This window comes from Oncorhynchus masou, chromosome 12 (genome assembly GCF_036934945.1).
Source record: "Oncorhynchus masou masou isolate Uvic2021 chromosome 12, UVic_Omas_1.1, whole genome shotgun sequence".
Classification (NCBI taxonomy): domain Eukaryota; kingdom Metazoa; phylum Chordata; class Actinopteri; order Salmoniformes; family Salmonidae; genus Oncorhynchus; species Oncorhynchus masou.
The window spans coordinates 92086316-92101059 of NC_088223.1; the positions used below are offsets into that span (position 1 = coordinate 92086316).

The 14744-nt window shown below is 41.1% G+C and overlaps 2 protein-coding genes across 3 annotated transcripts in view; both read right to left on the reverse strand.

Annotated features, from left to right (window-relative positions):
- Positions 1-810: 810 nt before the first annotated feature.
- txndc15 (thioredoxin domain containing 15) lies at positions 811-7424 on the reverse strand. Of its 2 annotated transcripts, none has more exons than XM_064982450.1 (5): positions 7237-7424; positions 6239-6687; positions 5142-5305; positions 4314-4444; positions 811-1485 (listed from the first exon to the last, which is right to left on the reverse strand). In XM_064982450.1, exons 1-5 carry the CDS (start codon positions 7331-7333, stop codon positions 1289-1291), a joined length of 1038 nt encoding a protein of 345 aa, XP_064838522.1. In that variant the 5' UTR covers positions 7334-7424; the 3' UTR covers positions 811-1288. The 2 variants fall into 2 exon arrangements, with proteins under 2 accessions (XP_064838522.1, XP_064838523.1); XM_064982451.1 differs by lacking the exon at positions 7237-7424 and adding an exon at positions 6859-7174.
- A 1589-nt stretch (positions 7425-9013) lies between these two features.
- Positions 9014-14744, reverse strand: part of LOC135551062 (UPF0461 protein C5orf24 homolog) — a 6458-nt gene continuing 727 nt past the window's right edge. Inside the window, 3 exon segments of the mRNA XM_064982453.1 lie at positions 9014-13928; positions 13931-14054; positions 14710-14744. The exon segment at positions 14710-14744 is cut by the window's right edge and continues 727 nt beyond it. Coding sequence (XP_064838525.1) covers positions 13447-13928; positions 13931-14051 — 603 coding nt within the window. The 5' untranslated portion in view covers positions 14052-14054; positions 14710-14744 and the 3' untranslated portion in view covers positions 9014-13446.

Genomic DNA, 14744 nt, shown 5'->3' on the forward strand with positions numbered 1-14744 from the left:
TCAAGTTATAATGTAGGCAGGATCCCTCTGCACATCTTGATATGTATTGTAAGGGGTCGCTTACACAGTGCCCCTACCTTCACATGTATAACCTGGTTAAAGCAAGCCCAAGAAGTACTAAGGAGCCTACCGTTACTCCTTAACGTCCAAGGACCTTATATGTTATTTTCAGAGGTAGACTGGTTTTTGCAGCCAAAACAGCAAAATACTCAGAATCGATTCTCAATTGCGATACGGTTATAGAGACATCAAAATCATTTCATAAATGCTAAATATACAGCTACTGTGTACAGTTTTAACAGGCTTTATCATAGTTGCAGCCAACATTTTTCAGTGACAACACGTTTCTGGCGGCCTTCCGTTACACACAGGTGTTAGCAGCATGCTAGACAGCTAATTAGCACAGGTGTCTTCCGTAAACGCGCTGTATTATGGAGATATGGGAACACTAATCCTATAAAAAAGTTTGTATCAATTTAACCTTTAGGTTGTTTTTTTTGTTGTTGCCTCGGACATAAAATATATGGTCCTTATGCTTCCAAACCCTTAACGCAAGCGCTGCGTGTTGTTCAGACCGAGCATCTGGGCTCTTTATTTAATTTGACCCTTATTTTATTGACGTAGAACACATTCTCATTTACAGAAACTACCTGTGTAATAGTTACAAGAGAGGAGAGTGATGAATGAGCCAATTGTAAACTGGAGGTGATTAGGTGACTGATGGTATGAATGACAGAATGGGGCTCTTAACAGAACACACCAAAGTCCAATGACTTATGTGTAATGTAATGAAGAGTCATAATCAAGGGCTAGGTTAAACCCTGCATTTAAAACATGTTTAATTTGACACTTTTAATCACAACACCATCAAAACAGTTGCAAATAAACAGCATGTCACGCTGACTCATTGAACATGTGTGTTCAAACATCCAAGGGGTAACTCATTCAGCAAACAATTATGTATATCTATATCACAGTAGCTATGTTACAGCGAAGCCAGCAGTTAACACCGACAACCATCAGGACTGAGCTGGCGCTGTGTCTTGGGCCGTCTCCAAAATCTGGGTCCGTATTCGTAAAGGGTCTCAAGTGTATGAGTGCTGATCTAGGATCAGGTCGTTCCAATCTTATTCATTATGTGCTGAAGCAAAACCTGATTCTAGATCAGCGCTCCTTATCTGAGACACTTTCTGAATACATGTCCAGGTTTATCACACTTTATGCCCAACAACTCTCACATTGAGAGCAACTTTTATTCACAGGGCTTACAGTCTCTGGGTTGTAAATATTAGTCCTGGTGCTCATGCTCTTGGCCTGGGATGAGCCAGCGGATGCTGTCAGTCCGTAGGATGGCATAGGTGGTAAAGCCGGAGATGAACAAGATGGAGAACACCAGCAGCCAATCAATACTCTTCACTGGGACATTGGGAAGAGGTCCAGATAAATCCTCCTCTGTTACATTCTGATCTGGGCTCACTTCGAAACCTTTAAGAGACAGATTTAAAAACACTTTTAATGAATACCAATGACCTGTCTTTTAAATATTGAAAGTACATTTATGAGAACAAGCAGATGAGTCCCCAAGTTTACAGTCTTGTCAGGCAGGGGGAAATGCATCAGATGGGCAGTGCAGTTAAACTAGATTTTCCTGTTTTTTTTAAATGATATTTCCACACTGATTTGATTTATGAGGTCGAAAGAACACTCGAAAATTATGATAATTTCCTTTCTGTGTAAGAGCTGTTTAAAAATGCCTGGCATTTCAGACTGTTCGGGTGGGATGGAACTTACGGCCCACATCATGATGTCACAATGTGGTTGATTATAATAGACCAATGACTGTTCATCTGGGTAAGGGGTGGGCTCTAGACCATCCTATCAGCCAATCAGGGCTGTTAATATCTTAAAATGTGGTTCCTAACGCCCACACAATCAGACTGAGCATTTCAAGGGCCAAAGTTGGCTGATTGATCATTTATTTTAAATTGATTTTTTAGTTATTTTCATTAAATAAAACAATGATTCATAAGCAATGATTTTTTTTTTTAAATACAATTATAAAGACCGCATGGGGGCTTTAAGGCTTACAACACCAACAAATTGGATGTCACATCCGCCGAATACAACCTTACCGTGAAATGCTAACTTACAAGCCATTAAACAACAATGTAGTTCAAGACACCTGAGTTAAGAAAATATTTGCTAAATAAACTAAAACAAAAAACATTGAGATTACAAAACAACAACGAGGCTGTGTACAGTGCCCTGTGAAAGTATTCGGCCCCCTTGAACTTTGCGACCTTTTGCCACATTTCAGGCTTCAAACATAAAGATATAAAACTGTATTCTTTTGTGAAGAATCAACAACAAGTGGGACACAATCATGAAGTGGAACGACATTTATTGGATATTTCAAACTTTTTTAACAAATCAAAAACTGAAAAAATGGGCGTGCAAAATTATTCAGCCCCCTTAAATTAATACTTTGTAGCGCCACCTTTTGCTGCGATTACAGCTGTAAGTCGCTTGGGGTATGTCTATCAGTTTTGCACATCGAGAGACTGAAATTTTTTCCCATTCCTCCTTGCAAAACAGCTCGAGCTCAGTGAGGTTGGATGGATGGAGAGCATTTGTGAACAGCAGTTTTCAGTTCTTTCCACAGATTCTCGATTGGATTCAGGTCTGGACTTTGACTTGGCCATTCTAACACCTGGATATGTTTATTTTTGAACCATTCCATTGTAGATTTTGCTTTATGTTTTGGATCATTGTCTTGTTGGAAGACAAATCTCCGTCCCAGTCTCAGGTCTTTTGCAGACTCCATCAGGTTTTCTTCCAGAATGGTCCTGTATTTGGCTCCATCCATCTTCCCATCAATTTTAACCATCTTCCCTGTCCCTGCTGAAGAAAAGCAGGCCCAAACCATGATGCTGCCACCACCATGTTTGACAGTGGGTATGGTGTGTTGTGGTTGATGAGCTGTGTTGCTTTTACGCCAAACATAACGTTTTTCTTTGTTGCCAAAAAGTTCAATTTTGGTTTCATCTGACCAGAGCAACTTCTTCCACATGTTTGGTGTGTCTCCCAGGTGGCTTGTGGCAAACTTTAAACAACACTTTTTATGGATATCTTTAAGAAATGGCTTTCTTCTTGCCACTCTTCCATAAAGGCCAGATTTGTGCAATATACGACTGATTGTTGTCCTATGGACAGAGTCTCCCACCTCAGCTGTAGATCTCTGCAGTTCATCCAGAGTGATCATGGGCCTCTTGGCTGCATCTCTGATCAGTCTTCTCCTTGTATGAGCTGAAAGTTTAGAGGGACGGCCAGGTCTTGGTATATTTGCAGTGGTCTGATACTCCTTCCATTTCAATATTATCGCTTGCACAGTCCTCCTTGGGATGTTTAAAGCTTGGGAAATCTTTTTGTATCCAAATCCGGCTTTAAACTTCTTCACAACAGTATCTCGGACCTGCCTGGTGTGTTCCTTGTTCTTCATGATGCTCTCTGCGCTTTTAACGGACCTCTGAGACTATCACAGTGCAGGTGCATTTATACGGAGACTTGATTACACACAGGTGGATTGTATTTATCATCATTAGTCATTTAGGTCAACATTGGATCATTCAGAGATCCTCACTGAACTTCTGGAGAGAGTTTGCTGCACTGAAAGTAAAAGGGCTGAATAATTTTGCACGCCCAACTTTTCAGTTTTTGATTTGTTAAAAAAGTTTGAAATATCCAATAAATGTCGTTCCACTTCATGATTGTGTCCCACTTGTTGTTGATTCTTCACAAAAAAATACAGTTTTATATCTTTATGTTTGAAGCCTGAAATGTGGCAAAAGGTCGCAAAGTTCAAGGGGGCCGAATACTTTCGCAAAGCACTGTACAGCGGGTACCGGTACCGAGTCAATGTTCGTGGGTACAGGTTAGTTAAGGTAATTTGTACATGTAGGGTTAAAGTGACTAAGCATAGATAATAAACAGTGAGTAGAAGCAGTGTAAAAACAAAGGGGGGGGTTAAGTATAAATAGTCCAGGTGGCCATTTGATTAATTGTTTCAGTCTTATGGCTTGGGGGTAGGAGCTGTTAATGAGACTTTTGGACCTAGACTTGGTGCTCCGGTACCGCTTGTCGTGCGGTAGCAGAGAGAACAGTCTATGACTTGGGTAACTGTAGTCTTTGACAATTTTTTGGGCCTTCCCTCTGACACCACCTACTATATAGGTCTTATCCTACACCGTCTTTCATTTTGAAATACTATACATCCAATACTAAATGATAGGGGACTGATGCCTTTGTTTACATACCTGTCTGATTAGCTATGAATGACACCAGAGTCTCCAGGGTTCTGTCAGTCTGGTTGAATCTGGCCATTGGTTTCACACCTTGAAACAGGAGGATGTTGGGAACTGCTACAGTTCCAAACCTTGTGGAGAGACTGGACAGAAACACATTACAGAAAGAAAACGTGATATTGTTACGCTCAACACACTGACAGAAAACTAAAAGTGACCTTTCTCATTGTGTTGGATACAAATGAGGACATATTGATACACTGGTGCAGAGCTGCCCTCCTGTAGGTTTTAACTCCAACCCTGTTCCTGGAGAGCTACCCTCCTGTAGGTTTTCACTCCAACCCTGTTCCTGGAGAGATACCCTCCTGTAGGTTTTCACTCCAACCCTGTTCCTGGAGAGATACCCTCCTGTAGGTTTTAACTCCAACCCTGTTCCTGGAGAGCTACCCTCCTGTAGGTTTTCACTACAACCCTGTTCCTGGAGAGCTACCCTCCTGTAGGTTTTTACTCCAACCCTGTTCCTGGAGAGATACCCTCCTGTAGGTTTTAACTCCAACCCTGTTCCTGGAGAGCTACCCTCCTGTAGGTTTTAACTCCAACCCTGTTCCTGGAGAGCTACCCTCCAGTAGGTTTTCACTCCAACCCTGTTCCTGGAGAGCTACCCTCCTGTAGGTTTTTACTCCAACCACAGCTGTAACTAACCTGGTTCAGTTTTTCAGCCAACTAAATTGTTAGAATCTGGTGGGCTAGTTCAAGGTTGGAGTGAAAACCTACAGGACTAGTTTTCTAGGAACAGGGTTGGAGAGCCCTGCACCGGTGTAAAGTATTTTGGCAGTTTACCTGCTATGCTGGGAGGCGTCCAGTGCCAAGAAGTGCATGCCGGGGAAGACACGGGGCAGTGCGTTGAAGTGAGGTGCCAGATTGGCAGAGAACTGGCACCAGGTAGTGAAGAACAATACCAGAGAGCATTCTGTGCCATTTACATTCAGGAACTCCATCAAGTCCTGTAGAGGGGGGGGGGTCCCATTGGACATAGATAACATGTTATCTTTAAGGTCTATGGCAGGGGTGTCTCTATCAGATCCTGAATGGCTGCAGTGTGTGCCAGGCCTTTGTTCCAGTCTTGACCACACCGTGATTAGTTAAAACAAGCTAGGCTAGAACAAAAACCTACACAAACTGTTGCACCCCGGGACTGTGTTCCAGACTCCCGGGGACGACCGGGAGTCTGTTCTAGACACCCGGGGACGACCGGGAGTCTGTTCTAGACACCCGGGGACGACCGGGAGTCTGTTCTAGACACCCGGGGACGACCGGGAGTCTGTTCTAGACACCCGGGGACGACCGGGAGTCTGTTCTAGACACCCGGGGACGACCGGGAGTCTGTTCTAGACACCGGGGACGACCGGGAGTCTGTTCTAGACACCGGGGACGACCGGGAGTCTGTTCTAGACACCCGGGGACGACCGGGAGTCTGTTCTAGACACCCGGGGACGACCGGGAGTCTGTTCTAGACACCCGGGGACGACCGGGAGTCTGTTCTAGACACCCGGGGACGACCGGGAGTCTGTTCTAGACACCCGGGGACCGGGAGTCTGTTCTAGACACCCGGGGACCGGAAGTCTGTTCAAGACACCCGGGGACCGGAAGTCTGTTCTAGACACCCGGGGACCGGGAGTCTGTTCTAGACACCCGGGGACCGGAAGTCTGTTCTAGACACCCGGGGACCGGAAGTCTGTTCTAGACACCCGGGGACCGGAAGTCTGTTCTAGACACCCGGGGACCGGAAGTCTGTTCTAGACACCCGGGGACCGGGTTTCAACCCCTGTTTCAGGCACCCCGGTCTAGGGAGTATCAAGGCAGTGGGACCTACTAATTCAGGCACACTAGTTCATGTCATGATGCATATAGTTAAACAAACCCAGACATCTGATTACCTGTGAGGCATTTAGGACCTGCACTGTGAAGTTGTCCACCCCTGTTATGTTCCTTTTATCACAGTTGACTTTGTAAGTCTTTGTAGTTTCTGTTGAGTTCTGTTCTTCATTTGTCATGGCGTCTACGTGAACCATCCCCAATATGACTGGTTCCATGGGTTCTGAATTCTTGGACTCCTCTTGGGTCAAAGGTGAGGGACATTTTGCCTCATCGTCGCAGAGTGGCGAGAACCCTGCCTGAAAGTCTTTCACATTCTTGGGGATCAGTGACTCGATTCCTGCTGGGTTGACAGGTAGTTCGGTTCCCATTACCGCGTCTGCGATCTCTGCAGTCTTGTACTGCCTCTTTGACTGAGACTCAAGGTCCTCCATTCCCACAAATTTGGGAATATTTTCCATATCAGAGCCCACGTCCTCAGAGAATTTGAATTCTGGTATTTCATCATTCTCTGTAAATACAACAGGTACATATTATTATATAATTTCATAAGTTAACTGTAGTAACAACATTATGAAATCAACCTACTAGATGTGTTCCTGTTGGTTCTAATAATTAGACTATTAATCAAATGAATACACCATCACTGTAAACGAGGTAGAACGAATAAGAGCCATCATACACATGTACACCACTGATCCAGCTTGCATGTGCTTGCTTGTCAAATACGACCAGAGATTTTGGAATATGTTTCGCCTCTTCCTCTGACAACCAACTAACGTTACTAGCGCTAAATGGTAACGTTTGAACATTTTGACCTGCACAAGATACTGGGGGTAAACATGCACCTAACGATGTAACAACAACAAAAATAGCTAAAGCTATGTGACCAGGTACCATTTTGGACTCCTTTACACAAGAGCATGTAGTAAGATAGCTAGCCTGTCAACTTTGCTGGCTTTATAGTTGAAAATAAACAGTTAACGTTATAGCTTGCTCGCTAACGAGCTACATTAAAAACAGCTAACACTACCTAACTGCTGGCGTCCCCTTCTCTTACCTTGAGCTGTTACTGACGATGCTTTCTCTATTTCAGAAACGTACATCGTAAAACATACAATACATGTCAACATGAGTCTACTTGATATTCTGGACATAATTACTATTAGCTACAACAATATATATAAGTTACGGGCATTTATGATAAGTGGAACCAATGTTGTGAGTCGCTGTCGGGAATATCAAGCGATGCACTACAGTAAAAAAAACTTCCGGGTCAATAGATAGAGATTGCGCATGTTTGATATTGCAGCCGATTTGAAAGGCGAGACTGACTGATCTGCACATCACCTTGCACCATAAATAATTACTCAATATGTATTGTAGATCAGTCAGTCACACTTTTCCCATGTTACATCACGGGTTTGATGATCTCGTACATTGCCAATGACAGAGGCAAAGACAAGTTCTGACAAATGACTGTATGGTTCTGACACACAGAGAATGTTGTTTATTTCACTTTTGTATATTATCTACCTCACTTGCTTTGGCAATGTTAACACATGTTTCCCATGCCAATAATGCCAATTGAATTGAATGATAAAGGCCTCTAGTGGCCAAAATACCGTATTGGCTGTGGTATTAGCAAATACTTTTTAAAACTAACCCTCATTGTTCTGTGTTATTAACACGGGCAGCGCTATTGAGGGCTTCCACCATGAAATGTGGTCAACTGGGTAGGACTCCCAACTTCATTTGCTGATCCAACCTGATAGAGTCATGTCCAACTGGGTGGGGGGATCAGCTAATCGTGAAGAAAATGGACTACTTCAAATGGAGATTGCATCAGTGGCGCTAGACACCATAACGGGAAGTATATAGGGATGCATTATTTATCATACCATCTTCGGACCATAGAAATAGAACGAATAGAATGGCCTTGGAACCTCTAACCCTGGCAATTTGACTGTTAAAATCATGGGTCTATTCACAATGTCAGCCTGGTATTGTAATGCAATAATTTCCATGCTAATGTAGAATGTTTATTTAAATGATGCTAACTGATGTGGCTTATGCAAGGAATGTATTATTTGCAATGTCAGTTGAGTTGTTTAAAAAAAATCACAGCACAGATTGATGGGTATACTTCTTGCTTTTACATTGTGCTTTGCTCGTATGGGCAGCGACAGAACAGGAAGCGACACCCCACTCGCTGTTTTTTCTGATTCAATGAAAGTCAATGAACTAAGTAGACCAGACCCAGCTGCTATTGCATTGGTGTCTATGGGAGGCCCATCCCGTTAATTAAGTAGATCGGAACGGACCATTTTTAATGGCAAAAGGCAAGAGTGAACTATCTGCATTTATCCACCAGCGTTGCTATAGGTACTCTCACAATGGCCGCCCGTCCACCCATTCGAAGAATTAACGTAGCAGGTTAGGATAATTAAGTGAAGGTTAGTGAAAGGGTTAGGGAAAATGCTCTCCTAACCTGCTACGAAAGCCACTTCCGGTTGTAGCTTCATCAAAGTGCCGTGTTTTTAGGGAGTCACTTGTGCCGTCATTGACTTAAAAGGGGATGTCTGTTCTAAGTATTCTATTTCTATGCTTTGGAATTGGTCAATACCACAGAGGAAGAAGACATTTTGTCAATAATAGGCTGTGTTTGAAATCTTTGTTTGAATATTTTTTAAATGTTTATATTGTAATGACCTGACTAGATCATAAAGGATATCATATCCTTTATCATATTATCATATTGTAAAGCATAATCTATTACATACACCCAATGTAGGCTGTATTGCAATGCATCTAATGACAGCCTATCATTCAAGAAATATATTTATAATTAGTTTATTACACAACTTTCAACACTCAACAATCATGCAGGGATAGTAAAACAATTAATACAAATTCCTATCATAGTGATTACAACGTGTTCGTAGCATGGGCCTTACAATTCCATTGAAATAAATACTTGAATGTTCTGAGAAGAAAGTAAAACGTTCTAAGAAGGAAATAAAACATTCTGAGAAGAAAATAAAATGATCTGAGAAGAAAGTAAAACGTTCTGAGAAGAAAGTAAAACGTTCTGAGAAGAAAATAAAATGATCTGAGAAGAAAGTAAAACGTTCTGAGAAGAAAGTAAAACGTTCTGAGAAGAAAATAAAACGTTCTGAGAAGAAAGTAAAACGTTCTGAGAAGAAAGTAAAACATTCTGAGAAGAAAATAAAATGATCTGAGAAGAAAGTAAAACGTTCTGAGAAGAAAGTAAAACGTTCTGAGAAGAAAATAAAATGATCTGAGAAGAAAGTAAAACGTTCTGAGAAGAAAGTAAAACGTTCTGAGAAGAAAATAAAATGATCTGAGAAGAAAGTAAAACGTTCTGAGAAGAAAGTAAAACGTTCTGAGAAGAAAGTAAAACGTTCTGAGAAGGAAGTTTGTCGTCGCAATAAGTTGCTAGAAGATATTGCAACAGATCCACGGGTATCTAGCAGAAACTGTGGGGGGGGGGGGACAGTAAAAGATAACCCCATGTAAACAGTTTGACATAGAAATTATGAATAATGATCATCAATTTCCAAAATGGGTTAAACAAATCTTCCCAGCCATTCATGTTTGTTTTTTTCACCTAAAAAAAAAAATGTCAGTTTCATATTTTTGACTGATTGGATGCAGTGATAGGCCTAAGTAATTACAAGTAAATGATTGCCTCTAATGATACAAGATAAAGGTTCAGATAAATATACAAGATTAATGGTTGACAGGATAAATGTTCAAGATGTCCTATGACTGAAGTGCAACCAACTCAATGTTATAAATGCATTATTACCTTTGATGCAGACAGAATGCAATAAAATGAATACCCACGTGGATAAAACGCTTTGTGTTTCACAAACATATTTCAAGCAGAGTGATGAAGGAAGTATTTCAAATAGAGAACTCTGGTATAGAAATCAAGTATACTCTTATGTAACCAGCACTTATGTAGACATGGGTGTAACCTATGTATGAATAACAAGAATATTCACAAAAACACCAAAGCAGAATGTACAATTCCCCCCCCCCCCCGTTATACCATAAAATAACATTGTAAACTTGAACTAATATATTTATATTTCTTACCAAACATTAGTTTTTATAATGTCAATACCTAACCCATCGCAGTAAAGGGAATGGTATGTTACAATACATGTAATGACACAGTAGAACATTATAATATTGTGAATACTGTATGGCAATAAACAGTGAATGTAATATAAAACATTGCTACATAAGCACTACGCAAAAGGCTTTTGAATGTATTGCGATGCAAAATGAAAAGCTCTTCGCTTTTTGACGAGATACGCAACTATTGTTTCTGTGTTCAAAAACTATAATGCATATAACTTTGATGCGCAAGGGTACATACTGTATACAACTTCAAACAGAAATTGAGTAGCAATTGTATTGATTATACCTGTAGTAGATATAGCAGATTTAAATACGTGTTTTTTCTTCTCTCTCTCTCTCTCTCTCTCCCAAATACAAGTTACAGAATGTTATATGTTAAGAGGATTCATTTTTATATTTGTTCAAAATATCTGATTAGTTGTTATGGGCTACTCCAGCATGCATTTACTTAAACATCTCACACTGGAAGGCAGAAAACATCTGATTCTTTGGTTAAGATGATACAACACTGTAGATTGATTTGAACATAGTAGTACCCTATGTCATCATTATTCAATGACAAATGAATCATTTGTTTTACATCCAAATGCAACTAATCTCTCCAATGGACAAAGCATAAATTATTGTGTGGGTCTTCAATGAGAAGGCCTCAAGTGCTGTACACAATTCAATAATAAACATGATCATATTTGAAAGAATAGTATTATTTTATAATGTGAAGCAATGTGTTACCTGTATTGAAAAGCACTATACAAGTTGTTATTATTATTATTCTTCAAGATGGTGATAGAGAATAAATCATAACACAAAACATTGCACTGACAACACAGGACAGCTGACACCATCCTTGCTCCGAGGTAAAACAGGGAAAAAGACCAAGTTAGAGGAAATGTTTCAGGTATTTACAAAACACAATAACCCAGCCATTCCCATAAGAAGTCCCTCCCCCAAAAAAATATCCCCTACTCAAAAATACCTTGATTCTCCAAAACATCCAATAGGTTCCCCTCAGAAATCACAGCACACAAAAAAACAACTTACGAAGCAAGTATGCCTCTATTATTTTAAATGCATAGTAATGTAAATATGTAATTGGGATTACGTGACATGTACTATATTGATGTGTATTCATCATAGCTATCAAAAATGATCAATAATTCCAAAGTAACATGTAAACACTCCGCACCTATGGAGACCCTAGTTGCTGATTGTCTGATATTCAAATTATAAGGCAAATAATAATTAAAATGGTGTAAAATGTTGTGTTTCAGTACGAAGGGAACCCAATGAAACGGACTGGAGGATCTCTTCCTGTGAGGAATTGTGCTGGTATATTTGGTGTAGTACTAGACCAACACATACAGACACCACTGTGACACCAGCAACAGGTCACATTCAGTAGTCAAAACGTTCTGGAACCTAGCAGATAGAAATAAAACGTTCTGGAACCGAGCAGATAGAAATAAAACGTTCTGGAACCGAGCAGATAGAAATAAAATGTTCTGGTACCTAGCAGATAGAAATAAAATGTTCTGGTACCTAGCAGATAGAAATAAAACGTTCTGGTACCTAGCAGATAGAAATAAAACGTTCTGGAACCGAGCAGATAGAAATAAAATGTTCTGGAACCGAGCAGATAGAAATAAAATGTTCTGGAACCTAGCAGATAGAAACAAGAGCTGACACAATGCCTTATTCTACATGTCAGAAAGGCGTGTTTGTTCTACATGCTGTTTTTCTATCTGAACGTTGAACAACGTCCTGCTGAACGCACCCCCAGGCCATGTTAGTCACGTGTAAGACCTATTAATAGAGTGGTTCATATGAAACAATAGTTTGCTCTGCAGCCGTAATAGAAACCATGTCAATACATTCTGAGATACATAGCACCTCCAGGATCTGTTGATTTAAAAACAATAGCCATTTCACAGTATAAAACTATCTACAGAGATTTCATAGTAGGACAGCCTCAATACGTAGCCATTCTGCCAGTAACAACAAAGACTGGCCATCTGCTGTGGTTTGTATCAACAATGTTATACCCCATGTTCAAATTCAAATATAGATTAACTAGTGTAGACTCGTAACATCCTAACAGTTCTGTTTTTTTTGTTTGTTACTGTTAACATCAGCATAAAATTCATACTGTATTAGTTAATTGAGAAAAGACACTGCAAACAATAGAGATTGGATCAACAGAAATCATTGTAGGTGGATTACAGTTCTGTGAAGGAAGTTCAGTGGAAGATAATGTTTACCTTCTCATGTGAAACAATAACTACTCTAGTGTACTGTACACCCACATTTCCCCATCACATAATGTATAAGCTATACCTATATCACATACACTGAGAATAAAATAAAAAAACATTCAGAACAGCTGCTCTTTCCATTACCTAGACTGACCAGGCTAATCCAGGTGAAAGCTACGATCCCTTATTGGTGTCACTTGTTAAATCCACTTGAAATCAGTGTAGATGAAGGGGAGGAGATGGGTTAATGAAGGATTTTTAAAGTCTTTTACATACTTTTAAAGACAATTGAGACATGGATTGTGTATGTGTGCGTGCCATTCAGAGGGTGAAAGGCCAAGACAAAGTGCCTTTGAACGGGGTATGGTAGTAGGTGCCAGGCACACCGGTTTGTAATCAAGAACTGCAAAGCTGCTATGTTTTTCACGCTCAACAGTTTCCCTGTGTTTCTCAAGAATGGTCCACCACCTAAAGGGCACCCAGCCAACTTGACACAACTGTGGGAAGCATTGGAGTCAACATGGGCCAGCATCCCTGTGGAACGCTTTCGACACCTTATAGAGTCCATGCACTGATGAATTGAGGGCAAAGGGGGGGGGGGGGGGCAACTCAATATTAGGAAGGTGCTCCTTATGTTTTGTCCACTCAGTGTAGTGTATAAGCTATACTCTATATTACAAAGAAATCCGGTTTGGATAGAAGCATGCACACTGAGGAGGCACATGCCAGTAATAGTACATCTGTATACTCAACCAGGGAAATGGTACAAACAACCCCTCTATTTGACAGCACTTAGGACATGCAGCCTTTTTATTTCTCCAACAAGCCATGAGAGAAGTAGGACTTTACTCGTTGGTCTCCTTTTCCTTGCACGAGGGTTCGCAGAGGCTGCCTTTGTTCATCATAGTGTAGGGGAATGCTGCGACGCTACACGCACCGTAGCCTAGTTTGTTGAGGCGAGACAGGGTCTTGATACTGCCAGGGGGCCTACCAGGGCTGACCTTATATCCCGCAGCCTTGGTCGTTCCCAGGGGCCTCCCTGGGCTGGTCTTGAACCCGGCAGCCTTGGTGGTTCCTAGAGGCCTCCCTGTGCTGGTCCTGTAACCTGCCGATTTAGTGGTCCCCGAAGGTCTTCCTCTTCTTCCAGACCTCCCCGGGTTTTTCTTTTTCTTGGCGTCCTCTGGCTTTTCATTGTTCGTAATTCCAACAGCTTGGGGGTGAGGTTCACTGAGGCCATTCTGCCTCTGACAGGGTTTCAGGTTGTTCTGGGGTGGCAGGGGCAGAGGGGGCAAGGTCATTTGCAAGGGAGGGGGCGGGGAGCTTGGTAGAACTTGTTGGACTGGGCAGTGCATAGGTCAAAGTGACTGGTGGGGTGTCGGCCATCCTCTGCCAGGCATGACGGCCTGCCACTCATGCAATAGTCATTGTTGTTGGTCACCTGACGAATCATCTTCTGCTGGAGAAAACAATGGGATACAAGAGATGTATTGTTGAGAAAATGCTCAACTACTTCAAACGTAATGAATAACCTTTTTTTTAAAAACAGGTTTAATGCTAGTAGTGCAAGTTAAAAGTAGACACAGGAATCCTATTCCAATCTTATCCACAAACTAGTTGACTAGTCAGTAGTGGCATAGTGTGTTTCGGCTGTTCTGTTACAAATCAAAGCTGGTGTAGAATACTTCAAATGAGAGACAACTTCGGTACTGCACCCATAATGAATTATTAAACTATAAAAGTATAGAATATCTTGACTCTTGTAATGGTCTATTGTCAACATCCAATGCTAGCTTCGTTGAACGTGCAGGGATGGTGCAGCTCGTCATGATAAAGACTCAATGTTACAATGAGAGTTAAAATGACTAGCCTTCCCACATCACAGTTGCCTAGTAATGCCTACCCTCTTTTTCAGCGAAATATATTAATCAGTTAGTTGTTCGTTGTATTTTGCAGACAATCCTGACACAAAAGCTTTCGTTTTCGCAACACATTTAGGAAATAACTTACCACACGCTCATTTACAAGTAATATGTTCAGAAATTGATGTTTCGATAACATTAAAAACGTGGCAAATTAAAGTAATTCATAAAACCAAGCAATTACTGTACCTCGATTGTTTGTGGATCATGGAATGCAAAGGGTT

What these genes read in the sequence shown, in the direction of transcription:
- txndc15 (XM_064982450.1), bottom strand. Translation starts at nt 7,333, where the DNA reads ATGTCCAGAATATCAAGTAGACTCATGTTGACATGTATTGTATGTTTT. An exon ending in ATCGTCAGTAACAGCTCAAG is followed by an intron (nt 6,688 to 7,236) that starts GTAAGAGAAGGG and finishes TTGTATTTACAG; the next exon opens with AGAATGATGAAATACCAGAA. An exon ending in ATTCATAGCTAATCAGACAG is followed by an intron (nt 1,486 to 4,313) that starts GTATGTAAACAA and finishes TGTCTCTTAAAG; the next exon opens with GTTTCGAAGTGAGCCCAGAT.